Source organism: Aquarana catesbeiana, linkage group LG02 (genome assembly GCF_042186555.1).
Source record: "Aquarana catesbeiana isolate 2022-GZ linkage group LG02, ASM4218655v1, whole genome shotgun sequence".
NCBI lineage: Eukaryota > Metazoa > Chordata > Amphibia > Anura > Ranidae > Aquarana > Aquarana catesbeiana.
This window is the reverse complement of record NC_133325.1, coordinates 101,170,094-101,186,284: the sequence shown is the minus strand read 5'-3', so window position 1 is coordinate 101,186,284 and position 16,191 is coordinate 101,170,094. Positions and strand designations below refer to the sequence as shown.

Here is a 16,191-nt window from a genome sequence, read left to right as displayed (position 1 = left end):
GTCAAAGATACTGAAAGGCAACTTAAAGCAAGTCCATGAGCAACATAACATAAATCTAAAGCAAATAAAACCAAGTCAAAAGCACCTACTGGATTTAAGTCTCTTCCGACTCCGGTATTCATGTGCATTAGCTCTATGAATCCCAGAGGGTGGGCCTGAGATAAGGGCAATGACAGAGGATTTAAAAGAGAAGTATTGGTTTCCTTTTTTTTGCTTACATCTATTCTGTGTGAGCTGCTGATATCTAAAAATCTTTCCAGCTCTCTCAGAAGTGCTCCTATTCTGTTAAAATCAAGCTAAATACCTGTGGGAGGGTCTACAGATTTTCATACAGCATCATACCGACAATGGTGTGGCTCTGGAGTCTGGATCCACCAACTTTCCTGTCCTTTTGCTTGATTGATGTTGGCTCTCTAGTTGTTCCCGAGACTTCACAGAGCGTAGCTGCTCCCCCCTGCAGTCTGTTTTCGATGTTCAAAAGAATCGGCAGAGATATCAGCACTTCAGTGACTAAGGTAGGAGAAGTCACTGATAGTGCTGTGTATGTAAATGTCCTCTATATATTTCTATCTACCAGAGTGAAAACAATATATCTGTAAAGCAGCATACACATATAGATGTGACAGCACACAGGCATTCCATGCATTACTGGTATAGTAAAATGAAATCAAATCAGAGCTAACATTGTGAATGAATCCATTTATTGACTTTTTATATGAGACAATGAAACTTTCCATTCACATCTACTTGTGTTTTCATACTGAAGCACAGAGCTCCTGGGACATAGACAGAGCTTTGCTCCCCCATAATTGGTGTATTACCTAGTACCCCTATAGTAATAATGTTCCCTTCATTGTAAATATAGTATTACAGGATCACATGCCGTACAGAGCCATCACATGCCGTACAGTGCCATCACATGCCGTACAGAGTCATCACATGCTGTACAGAGCCATCACATACCATACAGAGTCATCACATGCCGTACAGAGCCATCACATGCCGTACAGTGCCATCACATGCCGTACAGTGCCATCCTATGCAGTGCCATCACATGCTATACGGGGATGAGGATGATGGGATTGTATAGAAGTACAGGGGATGGAGATGATGGGACTGTATAGGAGTACAGGGGATGGGGATGATGGGATTGTATAGGAATACAGTGGATGGGGATGATGGGACTGTATAGGAGTACAGCAGGTGGGGATGATGGGATTGTATAGAAGTAGAAGGGATGGGGATGATGGGATTGTATAGGAGTACACGGGATGGGGATGACAAGATTGTATTGGAGTACAGGGGATGGGGAAGATGGGATGGTATAGGAGTACATGGGATGGGGATGACAGGACTGTATAGGAGTACAGGGGATGGGGATGATGGAACTGTATAGGAGTACAGGGGATGGGGATGATGGGACTGTATAGGAGTACAGGGGATGGGGATGATGGAACTGTATAGGAGTACAGGGGATGGGGATGATGGGATTGTATAGAAGTACAGGGGATGCGGATGATGGGATTGTATTGGAGTACAGGGGATGGGGATGATGGGATTGTATAGGAGTACAGGGAATGGGGATGATGGGATTGTATAGGAGTACAGGGTATGGGGATGATGGGATTGTATAGGAGTACAGGGGATGATGATGATGGGACTGTATAAGAGTACAGGGGATGGGATTGTATGGGAGTACAGGGGATGGGGATGATGGGATTGTATAGGAGTACAGGGGATGGGGATGAGATGATGGGACTGTATAAGAGTACAGGTGATGGGGATGATGGGACTGTATAGGAGTACAGGAGATGGGGATGATGGGATTGTATAGGAGTACAGGGGATGGGGGATAGGGATGACATCAGTGGGAGAGGGATGGTGGTGGGGGGGATGAGATTAGTTACAGAGGGATGATTTTTTTATGTACAATAAAGGAGACTCTGGGGACATATCAGGGGTCACTTTAGATGTGGGGGAGTTGTCAGTCTCCTCTCCTATGTACTGTACACAAGTATGCTCTCTACACATAGCACTGTGTACATTTCAGAGAACAGACACAGGGCAGAGGTCACTATGCTCCTCACAATGTCTCCACTTCTGACACAGTGCTATGTGTAAAGAGCTCACCAGTGTTCATTTCTGTACATGAGAAGTTTTCAGTGACTCTCCCCCCTCACCCATCGGCTGGAGGAGACGCTGACATGAACTTTGAATGAGTGAGGGGAGGGGGGGGATTCAGAGGACACAGGAACATCAAAGCCCAGGAGAGAGGTGTTGGAGGTGAGAGGTGAAGCTTGCAGATAACAGCCAGAGAAAGGTGAGGACTTCACTGTTTGTATCACACTGTCTCCACTGTCTTCTGGATTTTAGCTAGGGGCATGCTGCCATGGAAACAGAGGCACTTGAAGAACGTGCTCGCTCTAGATAGCAGCCTGGGTGTGCATCTCTTCACCAGACACACCCACATGTCCTCCAGAGGGAGAGAGTGAAGAAGGGGATGGATTGTGGAGATGTGTCCACCCCCTGGAAACTTTTGAACTGAAAAAGAACCATTAGAGGCTGATTCTGGACACTTCAAAAGACTATTCTGCAAAAACTAAAGGGCTGAGGAAAGAAAGAAATGCAATGCAGGTATGAGCGTAGCATGTACTACCTATTTTTGCATTCCCATACTTCTCCTTTAATGTACACATGCCAACATATGATAAAATAAACAATAGATACAGTATATATAATTACACATTGGGGTTGATTTACTAAAGGCAAAGCCACTTTGCACTACAAGCGCACTTGAAAGTGCACTAAAGGTGCACTTGGAAGTGCAGTCGCTGTAGATCTGAGGGGAAGCTCTGAAATGAGGGGAAGCTCTGCTGATTTTATCATCCAATCATGTGCAAGCAAAAATGCTGTTTTTTATTTTCCCTGCATGTCCCCCTCAGATCTACAGCGACTGCACTTCCATGTGCACTTGCACTGCACTTGTAGTACAAAGTGGATTTGCCTTTAGTAAATAACCCCCATTGCTTTTCTCACCATTCTTACTTGCGTGTTTTATGATGTATTTATTATCTATTAGGTTTTATAAACAAACAGATTAAAAACACTGCAAAACTGCAGAATGAAAAATAAGTAATATTACATAAACATTAGGAGAAAAGCAATGATGGAAAAACCTTGAAAACTGTTTGCATTTATTGTAACTTAAACATGCAGTAAAACATATGGACACAGTTCATCGAGTACAGAAATTACGACATATAGATGTGAGTGGGAGTTGTCAAATTGTTTTTTATCTTCAACAAATATAGACTCACTTCAAAAGTCATCCTTCTGTTGCCTGAATCATATGTGCAGTTACATAAAAATCAACATAAATCTAATACAACAAACAGCCACATGCATGTTTGGTCATTATATCCAAAAGTGTTTATACAAAGCATGGCTTTATTGAAATTAGTCATCCTTATGTCAAAGCCTTAATCATAGGTATGATTACATAAAAAAAAGCATAACTAATACAAAAAAAACCAAGGGATACTGTATGTGGTCATTTTATTCAAAATTAACCTGTCTTCAGGCCAGAGCTTTAAAACCAAGTCCACATGTGTAATTCTATATAAAGACAGCTTACCTGTGCCCTCACACTAGCAAAAATATATTCTGTTACTGCAGAGTTGCAGCCTGTATGCAAAGTCAAAGACTTCTACTTGTCCTGTATTAGCTGTTCCAACCCACTGCATATGTCACGCGTTGCCCCTTTCCACACAGTGTCTTTAGTTACAATATTCAAATCTTATACCTTTTACCTCTATAGGATTTTTCAGGCAACCAAACCAACAAAAAACATAATTTGTTTAAAATATCGTCTTTAATACAAAATCATTTAGAATTACAAAGTTCTCTTTTGTTGAAAAAGACCACAAACATCCATAGTTGGCTTGAAAAACATATGGTGATCCTATACATATTGAGATGATACTTCCCCAAATCACATGAGTTGTGGAGCTTTGATATTCCGCAAGTTGCTTGTTTTTAGGGTATCATACATCCAACACGTTTCAAGATTTAATCAAACAATCTCTTCTTCAGGGATAAAGAGATGCCACTCTGAAACATCAAAGAAAACTCCCAGTAACAAGTTGTCTAAAAAACACCAAAATAAAATAATTTCACTTAGTTCTACTTAAGGTTCACATATGATAGTCCAGTTCAATATGGAGACTAGTGATCTTTGCATGGGATTATCCCCTATCCAGAGTGGAATGTGAAGTGAGCTGACATGCTGAGAAGCAGTGGTATATCCTGGGATGTTTGTGCTTTCAATAGAGCTAAGTGAAATTATTTTATTTGGGGTTCAAGTACAACCCCTGGCAAAAATTATGGAAATACCAGTCCCTGAGGATGTTCCTTCAGTTGTTTATTGTTGTAGAAAAAAAGCAGATCACAGACATGGCCAAAAACTAAAGGCATTTCAAATGGCAACTTTCTGGCTTTAAGAAACACTAAAAGAAATCAAGAAAAATAATTGTGGTGGACAGTAACAGTTAGATTTATAGAACAAGCACAGGGAATTAATTATGGAATCACTCAATTCTGAGGAAAAAATTATGGAATCACCCTGTAAATTTTCATTACAAACACTAACACCTGCATCAGATTAAATCTGCTTGTTAGTATGGAGGTAAAGAGGGTAAATCATTACGCAGTGTTGCACAAGATGTTGGTTGTTCACAGTCGGCTGTGTCTAAAACATGGACCAAATACAAACAACATGGGAAGGTGGTTAAAGGCAAGCATACTGGTAGACCAAGGAAGACATCAAAGCGTCAAGACAGAAAACTTAAAGCAATATGCCTTGAAAACAGAAAATGTACAACAAAACAAATGAGGAACAAATGGGAGGAAACTGGAGTCAACATCTGTGACCGAACTGTAAGAAACCGCCTAAAGGAAATGGGATTTACATACAGAAAAGCTAAAAGAAAGCCATCTCTAACACCTAAACACAAAAAAACAAGGTTACAATGGGCTAAGGAAAGGCAATCATGGACAGTGGATGATTGGATGAAAGTCATATTCAGTGATGAATCTCGAATCTGCATTAGGCAAGTGATGATGCTGGAACTTTTGTTTGGTGCCGTTCCAATGAGATTTATGCAGACGACTGTCTGAAGAAAACATGCAAATTTCCACAGTCAATTATGATATGGGGCTGCATGTCAGGTAAAGGCACTGGGGAGATGGCTGTCATTAAATCTTCAATAAATGCACAGGTTTACATTGAAATTTTGGACACATTTCTTATCCCATCTATTGAAAGGATGTTTGGGGATGATGAAATCATTTATCAAGATGATAATGCATCTTGCCATAGAGCAAAAACTGTGAAAAAATTCCTTGAAGAAAGACACATAAGGTCAATGTCATGGCCTGCAAACAGTCCGGATCTCAATCCAATTGAAAATCTGTGGTGGAAGTTAAAGAAAATGGTCCATGACAAGGCTCCAACCTGCAAAGATGATTTGGCAACAGCAATCAGAGAAGGCTGGAGCCAGATTGATGAAGAGTACTGTTTATCACTCAATAAGTCAATGCCTCAGAGACTGCAAGCAGTTATAAAAGCCAGAGGTGGTGCAACAAAGTACTAGTGATGTGTTGGAGTGTTATTTTGTTTGTTTGTTTTTCATGATTCCATAATTTTTTCCTCAGAATTGAGTGATTCCATAATTTATTCCCTGTGCTTGTTCTATAAATCTAACTGTTACTGGCCACCACAATTATTTTTCTTGATTTCTTTTAGTGTTTCTTAAAGCCAGCAAGTTGCCATTTGAAATGCCTTTAGTTTTTGGCCATGTCTGTGATCTGCTTTTTTTCTACAACAATAAACAACTGAAGGAACATCCTCAGGGCCTGGTGATTCCATAATTTTTGCCAGGGGTTGTATATGTTTTTTAGACAACTTATTACTGGGAGTTTTCTTTGACGTTTCAGAGTGGCATCTCTTAATCCCTGAAGAAGAGATTGTTTGAATAAATCTTAAAATGCTTTTGATTTATAAGGCCCAAAAAAACAAGCAACTTGCGGAATATCAAAGCTTCACAACTAATGTGATTTGGGGCAGTATCACCTCAATCTGTATATGTTCAACATATGTTTTTCAAGCCAACTATGGCTACTTGTGGTCTTTTTTTAACAAAAGAGAATTTTGTCATTTTAAATGATTTTGTATTAAAGACAATTTATTAAACAAATTATGTTTTTTGTTGGTTTGGTTGCCTGCAAAATCCCATAAAGGTAAAAAGTATATGATTTGATCATATTAGGGACGGTGACAACCTCCTTTCAAAGCAGAGTAAACGATATTAACAAACTTAGTCACAGGACTCTGGCTGAGCTCTGAGCATGCAATTACTATTAATTCCCATTGACAGGATTAAAAATCAGCAGGCAATGACTGACAGCCTACACGTGAATTTAGCTCCTCGAGTTATGGGCAAGATAGCGACACCTACACCACCAGAAAACAAGGATTTATTATACATGTACAGAGACAGTTTTAAATGTAAATAGTGTTTAGCGGGTGGTATTTTAAAAAAAGGACCCTGGCTGCAATACCCTTTTCTTTCCTTCACAGTAATCTCTTTTCAGTAATAGATGTCCTCAGTCCTTCAGATTGAGGACATAATGTGAGTACAGAATTCATGGGCCTATCCCCTGAAGGGGTAGAGAGTGGCACTGAAGTCATCAAGTCATTATCACTCTCTGCATTATAGAGGACCACCCATCTCCAATAGGAGGTGAAAAGGAAAAGAATACCAGCATCACGTGACCATGACCAACCTAAAGACTTCTGACAAAAGAAAGCATAGTAAAAATTGGAATAAAATACACACATAAGTGGCCTTCAGTGGAGAGGGACTGGGGTGGGGACAAAGTTGGGTTTTATTAAGGTGCTCTGTTTTAATTGTAAATGTATGAAATATCCTTATAATATAACAATGCCACATTTTACAGTATAGATTTTCATGCTATCACATCATCACAATTTACTAATGTTTTTACTCCTGCATATTGTTGGGTTCTTAGGTCAAACAAGTGGCATGACACTTGGTTCTTTCCCTACAAATCAATTTTTATATGTTATCTGAAATTAAACCCTTTTTGCCATCCCTGTCCAACAAAATTCATTATCTATGGATTATGCGCACATGCGTGGATGTTACATCATCTGGCAATCAAGATGGCTACGGAAGTTAGGTAAGTGTACCATAAAGTACAATTATTAAGTATATATTAGCACATTATGGCACCCCCAGCCCCCCCCCCACACACACACACACACACACACACACACACACACACACCCTTCATAGTAAAAGACAATGTTCATAATAACCAGTCTGCAATAATATTTAAATTTTCTGATTATTGTAAAACTTTACTCTTTACCCTCATAAAACAGCATTTTTAATCTTTTCTGTAAAATTAACAGCTTTGCCACACTGTCTTTGTATGGCATTTATGCATATAAGCAGTAACTGTTTACTTTTTTGAATTTCCAAACTATTAAACTTGTGTTCAGGCACTTGTGCATGACAAGCTTTTGGATTCAGGAAGCTGTACTTGTATAATCAAACATTTATTTTTTTACTTTTGCGCTTGCATATTTTACGGTTCATGTAGTATGATCAGTAAATATTTAAGCAACGATAGATGCACAGTTGTAGAATAAAAAAAAGCATACCTCTTTCTGGTGGTACTTAATTGCCAATTTCAGACGGGCAAGGTCATTGCCATTCTGCTCTTCCAAAAGACCACTATCATCCCTATAGTTAAGAATAATTTCCAATTCCCTAGAGCTTCTTGTTTGGTCCAGAAGGTCTTTTGCAAATTGCTTACATTGCTTTGACAGCTCCTCATACTCAGATTTAAACTCATTTTCCACTTTACTTAACTCCTGAAGCTCCCAGCTTAGTTGAAACGCAGTTAGAAAGGGATCCTCGCTTGACAGTGCAATTAGAGATGGGCTTGCCAGAGCCCTGTAGATATTCAGCCTTGAGCGAGAGTGCCGTAAACTATCCACATCAGAACCAGAAACGCATTCCACGCAGTTACATCGAACTTCGTGTGGCCTTGGGATTGAGACACCTTTCTGAACCAGGTGTTTTATAATTTCATAATTGTTCGTATGAGCAGCCAAAATGATTGGAGTAATGTCTGGAGTAAATTCAGAGAACTGTTTATCCAGCAGTATTGGTGGAACCTGGAACAAGATAAAACACACTAGAAACTGTATATTTAACATAATTAAGAAAAATGGAAATAAAAGGTAACAGAGCTTAAAAGCTTCAAGCACATGTAATTTTCTCTGCCTCTAAACATCAAATGCAAGCCAAACACTGCAGTAGGACTGCAAGCCTTCCTCACACATATATGACCTTTTGCTGAAAGGAGAAGGCAGCAAGAAAGAATCTGGCCAACTATTATCAGAAGATAATACTGTGATTATAATGCCAACTGGGCACTCCATAAACAGGGTGAGACACAAGTCAGCCATGATATTTTTTAGAATGAGACAGAGCATCCATGACCCTCTTTTCAGAACAAAGCTACAATCCAAATAGTGCATTTCCATAGCCATTTAACTTGAGAGAACAGTTAGCTAAGGGTCTGGACACTTCAAAAGAACTTCTTCAACTATTCTGCTGACCATTAGCAGATAACTAATAAACAGGGATTTGCTAAACCTGTAAATATCTAATTGAAATTGAATGTTTTAACAGGAGATCTGGAATGGAACATTGCAGTAGATCAGGGTATACTTATCATCTCCATGTCTACTAACAATAAACATCTACAAAGGTCATCAGCATTTCCCAACAGTGAATGTGGATTAGCCATTGTAAACCCCCTTAATAGATTCTAACACCGTACATGTGACGGATGTAAGCTTCCCTTGCCCAATACCAGCATGAGCCAAGATCCCTTAGCCCACCCAGTCAAGATATCAGTGTAGGGTGGTGGAAAACATAAGCCTGTTTATTCAAACACAGGTACAAAGAGATATACACTCGGTGGACAATCCCCTTCTTTGCATAATGACACAGGGCGGTGTAAACTACATTTAGTAGCAAGAGACACACAGACAGCCTTTTGGAGCCCCCTCCCCTCTAGCAGCTAATCCACATGCACATCCCATAATAGGTTTCTCCCAAGGCAGACAGAAACAACAGAACAATGGGATACAGCCACTTAACAATAAACACATAGCAACCCACCTCAAACTATCTGGTAAAATGTCTACAACAGTGTATGAGACTAAGCTCATGCAATATTCCAGGAGTCTGAAAGGTGGAATTCATTTGTCTTTATTTATTTATTGAGGGAGATTGTTCATAAATATTACTGTCCCAAGTGAAAGAGCCCCTTCAACTTTCAACACAAACCACACATATAGAACCCAGGATAACAGGGGTAAAACAAAATGCTGAGTCCGGTGTGGTTGTACTGGGAGTCTGGTTAGGACAGACCAAACTAGGGGTTCTAGGTCACCCTATGCCCATAATAGACTCAAGGTGACTTACGCATAAGAGGGTCCGGGGGAGCTGGAAATAGGTTTTCAGAGCTCTCTAAGGTAAGCTGAGTTCCACGGGCCCCCTGGCCAAAGTGACTGCCGTCACAGTACACAATCCAGTCTTGCTCTAATAGCCATCATAAAACCTTCAAGCGGAGGCTAAGTAAATGCTTATTATATGCAGATAACTGTTCTATCTAATCACTGGTCATATAAATCCAAAACTGGTGTAGGTGCACTCACTGGTCTTGCAGAGGAGGAAGATCAAAAACAGCAGTGTTTTTATTGTCAACGTTTCGATGAAGCTCACTCCATCTTTCTTAAGACCCTTGGCCTTGAGAAAGAAGGACTGAGCTTCATTAAAACGTTGACAATAAAACACTGCTGTTTTTGATCTTCCTGCTCTGCAAGACCAGTGAGTGCCTCTACACCAGTTTTGGATTTATATAGATTTTTTGTGGGAGTGCACCTGGACATTTACTTCAAGCATAGAGTGCAGTGACTAGTAGCTACCCTTGGAACTGTTTAATCACTGGTCATAAATAGTTTAGCTGGAGTATTTAGCAAATACACATTTTTGTCTATCTCTTCCTGAAGAATCAAAACTTAAGTGTAATTCATAATTCCTGAGCTGATATTAGTAAAGTCAGAATAAAGACAAATTTACCTGTATCAATTAATTAGCAGTACTTTAAGCCCAAACACCACTAACTTGGGGGGTACCGGAAGGCATCTGATACACATCATGTTTTTATTCATTCATTCAAAAAGTAATTTAATACTGGACAATAATATACAAGATTTTAGAATGCAACCCGTAGGTATTTTAAGATATTAATATACAGTATGTATAAAACTGTATTCGAGGTAGGGTAGCTACATGGACATAAATACAGTAACATCCCATCAATCACTCTTCAGACCTCCTGAGTGCTCAGATAATTTCTATCCACACCCTTCTCAGGAGCCAGAAAAGAGAGGCTGATCAGCAGTCTGGAGCTCTCATTTTACCACCAAAGAAGGAACATCCGCCAAGATTTATGAGAGCCACTGATCCACTTTATGCTCATTGACTGGACTTTGCTGAGCTCACAGAACCAGGGCTTTGTTAACGGAGTTGTAAACTCTCAAGGTTTTTCACCTTAATGCATTCCATGCATTAAGGTGAAAAACCTCCTGTGATGCAGCAGCCCCCCAGAGCCCCACTTTTACTTACCTGAACCCGGTCTTTCCAGCAATGGGAACAAGCACACCAGTCTCTGGTGCTGATTGGATAGATTAATAGCAGTGCAGCTATTGGCTCCCACTGCTGTCAACCAAATCAAATGAAACACGGGAGCCGGGGAGTGGCTGTCTGTGTCAATGGACGCAGCAGCAGAACATGGGAGCGCGCCCGCATGAGTGCCCCGAGGGAGAGCGGCTCTCCAATGGGGCACTCGAGAAAAGTAGGAGCCAGGAGTGCCACTGAGGGATCCCAGAAGAGGAGGATCAGGGCCACTCTGTGCAAAACCAACTGCACAGTGGAGGTAAGTATGACATGTTTGTTTGTTTGTTTGTTTTTTTTAAACCTTTACATATTCTTTAAGTATTTTCACTTTTAAACCCTTTTTGTTTTTTTTGTTGCATTACTTTGTCTCTTTGTTTTCTTTTTAATACCCTTTTATGCAAATATGTTATTTGCACCATTTTACCTTTTCTATTATTAAATAATATTCTGAAAAGTGTTAATATTGTCTCTAATGCACTACCGCAGAGCTTAAAGTATCCCTGCCCCTTTGAAGAGCACTACAATATGGTAAATCTCTGGATATTCCTGTCTGTGGTGACAGTGAGTATTAGATATTTATTATAAGTCATAATTGTTAGTGTGTTTGATATTTACAATAAAAAAAACTGCTGGCAGCGATTGATTTGGAGTATAAAGGATTAACTGGGTAGTTAACCGTACCAGCAGTGATCACTCTCAGTCTGCTGGCACTAAGACCCCTTTCACACTGGGGCGTTTTTCAGGCGCTTTTCAGGCGCTTTAGCGTTAAAAAAGCGCCTGTAAAGCACCTGAAAGAAGCCTCATCTGCAATCCCAATGTGAAAGCCCGAGCCCTTTCACACTGCCAACGCCCGAAAAATGCTGGTAAAGCGCTGCTTAAGACCCTTTTCACACTAGGGGCATTTTTCAGGCGTTTTTCGGGCGCTGGCAGTGTGAAAGGGCTCGGCCATAAGCGCACCCAGCCCGGTGGCAAAAACATGAAAGTGCTGCAAAGAAGCTGCTTGCAGGACTTTTTTTGACGCCCTGCCAGCGCAGCACCCCAGTGTGAAAGCACTCGGGCTTTCACATTGGGATTGCAGATGAGGCTTCTTTCAGGTGCTTTACAGGCGCTTTTTTTAAAGCGCCTGAAAAACGCCTGAAAACCGCCCGAGTGTGAAAGGGGTCTAAGATTTTGGTCCAGCGAGCTGGAAAATCTTTCTGCCAGGGGAGGTTAAGAGTGCCATCCTTGCGTGTCAGTGACAGCGCAGCATGAGGCTGACCAGCCATTTGTCACAAGTTGGTGATGGTGGCCAGGGTCTTACACCACGTTCATCATAGATACCAGTAAAATATTATTTGCCAGTAAAATATTTACAATACTAGTAAAAGAGTATTTTAAAACTTATAGTATGAGCTTTACCTATCCAGCAGCAAGAGGGGTGGGGTCCTAGCATGAGGCAGAAATGTTTACTATGTTTAATGCCCACAGTTTTGATCTAGAGTATGACTTTAATTCATCAGCACCCAAACTGTCTCTGGACTGCCATGCACAGAAACATAATAGCAAAATGTTAAAGTAGTGGACACTGGTAAGTGTTACGGAAAAAGATGACTAAGCAGTTGCAAACACGAAATAACATATTTTGTTGTCTGCCTTATACTATCACATTTACTTAAAAGGTGGAATTTATCTTTAAATGATAAATTCTTCACTTTAAAGACACTTCTATTAATATTAATAAATATGGGAAACTGCTGATGCACCTTCAGTCTGTTTCTATGGGGTCAAGCAAGCAGAAATCCATCTGAAGAGCAACATTAACTTAAAGCGCCTGAAAAACGCCTGAAAACCGCCCGAGTGTGAAAGGGGTCTAAGATTTTGGTCCAGCGAGCTGGAAAATCTTTCTGCCAGGGGAGGTTAAGAGTGCCATCCTTGCGTGTCAGTGACAGCGCAGCATGAGGCTGACCAGCCATTTGTCACAAGTTGGTGATGGTGGCCAGGGTCTTACACCACGTTCATCATAGATACCAGTAAAATATTATTTGCCAGTAAAATATTTACAATACTAGTAAAAGAGTATTTTAAAACTTATATTATGAGCTTTACCTATCCAGCAGCAAGAGGGGTGGGGTCCTAGCATGAGGCAGAAATGTTTACTATGTTTAATGCCCACAGTTTTGATCTAGATTATGACTTTAATTCATCAGCACCCAAACTGTCTCTGGACTGCCATGCACAGAAACATAATAGCAAAATGTTAAAGTAGTGGACACTGGTAAGTGTTACGGAAAAAGATGACTAAGCAGTTGCAAACACGAAATAACATATTTTGTTGTCTGCCTTATACTATCACATTTACTTAAAAGGTGGAATTTATCTTTAAATGATAAATTCTTCACTTTAAAGACACTTCTATTAATATTAATAAATATGGGAAACTGCTGATGCACCTTCAGTCTGTTTCTATGGGGTCAAGCAAGCAGAAATCCATCTGAAGAGCAACATTAACTTTTGCTCTAAGCAAACCTTACGAGACTAAGCTTGCAAACCTTGCAACATTAATATTCTGGATAAAATAAAACTTATATTCAACTCTCTGGAACCTTGTTTCTTGCAGAAATAGGCAGGATATTAAATTAGGATAATAATTGGATTTGTCATTTTGTTGCCATTGCTCTACAGACAGAAAACAAGTCATTGATCCATAGAGAAAACTGTTTATTTATCTAGGAAACAAACTGAACATTAAAAATCTACTTTTTCCTTATCAGTTGACACCAAGTCCATTTTTTTAAAGTTGACTGGTTTGAGTGTTCTTGGCAGATACAATTTTCATTTTAATTAATTCCAAACCATCCAATTTTTTTTCATGATTGCAGCGAGATGATGTTGATAACGCTGAGAACTTCAAGATCTGGAATGTAACATTTTAGTTGCCTCTTGCAGTGAAGAGTACATATAATCATTTCAACTGCTAGAACCAGCATCAAATAATTTGTAGTTATTTGAAGCTATGCCAAGCCCTGAAAGGGTAGATACAGATGAGCAAGAAGAAAAGCAAGTATAATTTGAAATGACAGCAATTGGTACAGCTATGGGGTTATTGCTCCAGGCAATTGAATAAGTATCCGGGGGAGGAGAATACTGTGCTTTAAGCATGACAACTAGTAACAACAAAGAAAAAAATAGCAAAAGAAGTTTTATCTGACGATGCTGTTGGATGCTTCTAAAAGTTAAAAAAAAGTCCAAGATATTACAGGCAAGAGAGACTGTATAATTATTAATCTTTATTTTATGTCTTTTGAAGTAAATTCAAAAAAGATTATACAGTATAAGAGCGTAAACTGCATTAATGCTGAACTTGTAGCGGTAGTCATTTTTTGTTTTGTTATGGATAACATTGACTATATACCCTCAAGCACTCAACATCTAAAAAATGTAAACATGCAATTACTATTTTAGCCGTATAGTTCATACAACATTCAAAATTAAACAAAACAGCAGTTTTGAAACCACCCATTTTGCCTTTCTTAGATCCGACAGATCATCTGTATTACTTAATTATAATGGATTTGTTTTTTTTTAACACAATGCTCGCCTGTATTAGAAGATTCATAGAGTGGCAATTATTAAGTAAATTGGTAACACAAATAGGGCTGCAAATAGCAAATCTATGTTTTTTTGTGTGTATTTGGAATCCCTGAGCCTTTACTACTGGGCAGGCAATTCAGACATTTTTGGATAGGACTGCTGTAGATATACCACTGAAAATTACATGGATTTTCTTTAAGATAAAATGTGTAGTTTACGAAATATGATAGTGTACACTAATCACATAATTCCAGATGGTACTCTCAGGGATGAATACTCCTACCTGCAGAGGATCACCTAGTTAGAACCCCTTCTCTAAGGAATTAAATAGTTTAGTTTAACAATTTCAACTATTCAGCATGTTCACTCTGTATCCCCCATTAAATAAACACAAACTACTGGCCCCACACTAGTGACCACAGCTAAAAAACACCTCCAACCGCCTTCACTCTTTACTGTGAGCCCCGGTGAATAGTTTACCTTGTTTATCAGTTTTATCGGGATAAGACAGATATTCACCCAAACGAATTGCACAATCAAGAAATGGTTAGGGACATGTTTTTTTTTGGTGACAGTGTTATCTCAAAGCAGCTGAAGGAATCATTTAATATTATAATAAATATATGTTCCATTATCTGTCCTATTGTTTATGTTTAGCACTTCTTTGATATGGGGCAGATTTAAAAATGCCCCCCCCCCCCCCAATCCATAACTTTTGTTGGCCTTGTCAAATAAATAGGACTGTCCAGTTCAAAATGCTCTAGCAGCCTCCACAATCATGTCTGCAATCCTGTATTCAGTTGATTTGTGATCTTCATGGATGAGTGGTGAATGCAGAATCACAAAAAAGAGTTTGAAGGTTGCTAGAGAACTTTGAACTGATTAGTCTTTTTTTTTAGACATGGCCCAAAATCTATGTATTTTTTTTTGTATATTTTTGTGAATTTCACAACAAAATTACCCGCTGTTGAATTCAACAAAATTTACTGAAAATAACCCTCTAATTTTGTCTTGTAGCACTGCAAGCAAGCTTAGAATGAAAACACTCATAATTTGAAGCTATGAACAAATTCTTAATGTACCCTTGTAATTCTATTTTAACATTTTTCATGGCAATCTATGTTAAGATCCATAGGTATATCACTAAATATGAATGAATTATAAACGTATCATCGCACAGTGGTCCTGCGGATACGAAATAGGTTATGTGTGCCACGTCTAATATAAAGTAGTTTGGGAAAACATGAGAGTGTGGGCAGGCACCAAGACTTTATAGGCACAATAAGAATACTTATATCATTAAAAATATTATTTTTATTTCAAAAATGTTGTATTAAAAACGGGGGAAGACAGAAAATAAATAAAAACTGGGTATGACATACATAGTTTACAGAATATGCACTCCATACACAATAAGTAGGTTAGTATAGAAAGGCAACGGAACTACAGGATCAACAAGAGACAGATACAACTTATTGATCTATATAGTTACAGTACATATCGTTGAGTCAAACGCTATGTGATGGTGGTAGTCAAATTCTGTATAAGCTCATAAGCTCGACATGTTACGCGCCTTTATGCGCTTCTTCAGGAGCATAAAATAAGGAAACTGTAATGGATAATACAATATTATCAGAATTTCCAAGACATTTTTGTATGAGTATAATATATACATTTACATATGAGTAAAAAGATAATAAATGGAGGCTGTTTAGAGGGAACACCAGGGGAACATCAGTTCTGCAAACCCTCCCTTGTTTCTTCCCCCTCCTTTTCC

General features: G+C 39.1%; 1 protein-coding gene across 3 annotated transcripts in view; it reads right to left on the bottom strand.

Annotated features, from left to right (window-relative positions):
• TRPC4 (transient receptor potential cation channel subfamily C member 4) overlaps positions 1-16,191 on the bottom strand; it is a 301,283-nt gene that overhangs the window by 109,598 nt on the left and 175,494 nt on the right. For 2 of the 3 annotated variants that reach the window (XM_073613285.1, XM_073613286.1), the window contains exon 3: positions 7,748-8,266. The exons of the other annotated variant lie outside the window; for it this stretch is intronic. In XM_073613285.1, coding sequence (XP_073469386.1) covers positions 7,748-8,266 — 519 coding nt within the window. The remainder of the gene's footprint in view (positions 1-7,747; positions 8,267-16,191) is intronic. 3 annotated transcript variants of the gene reach the window in all.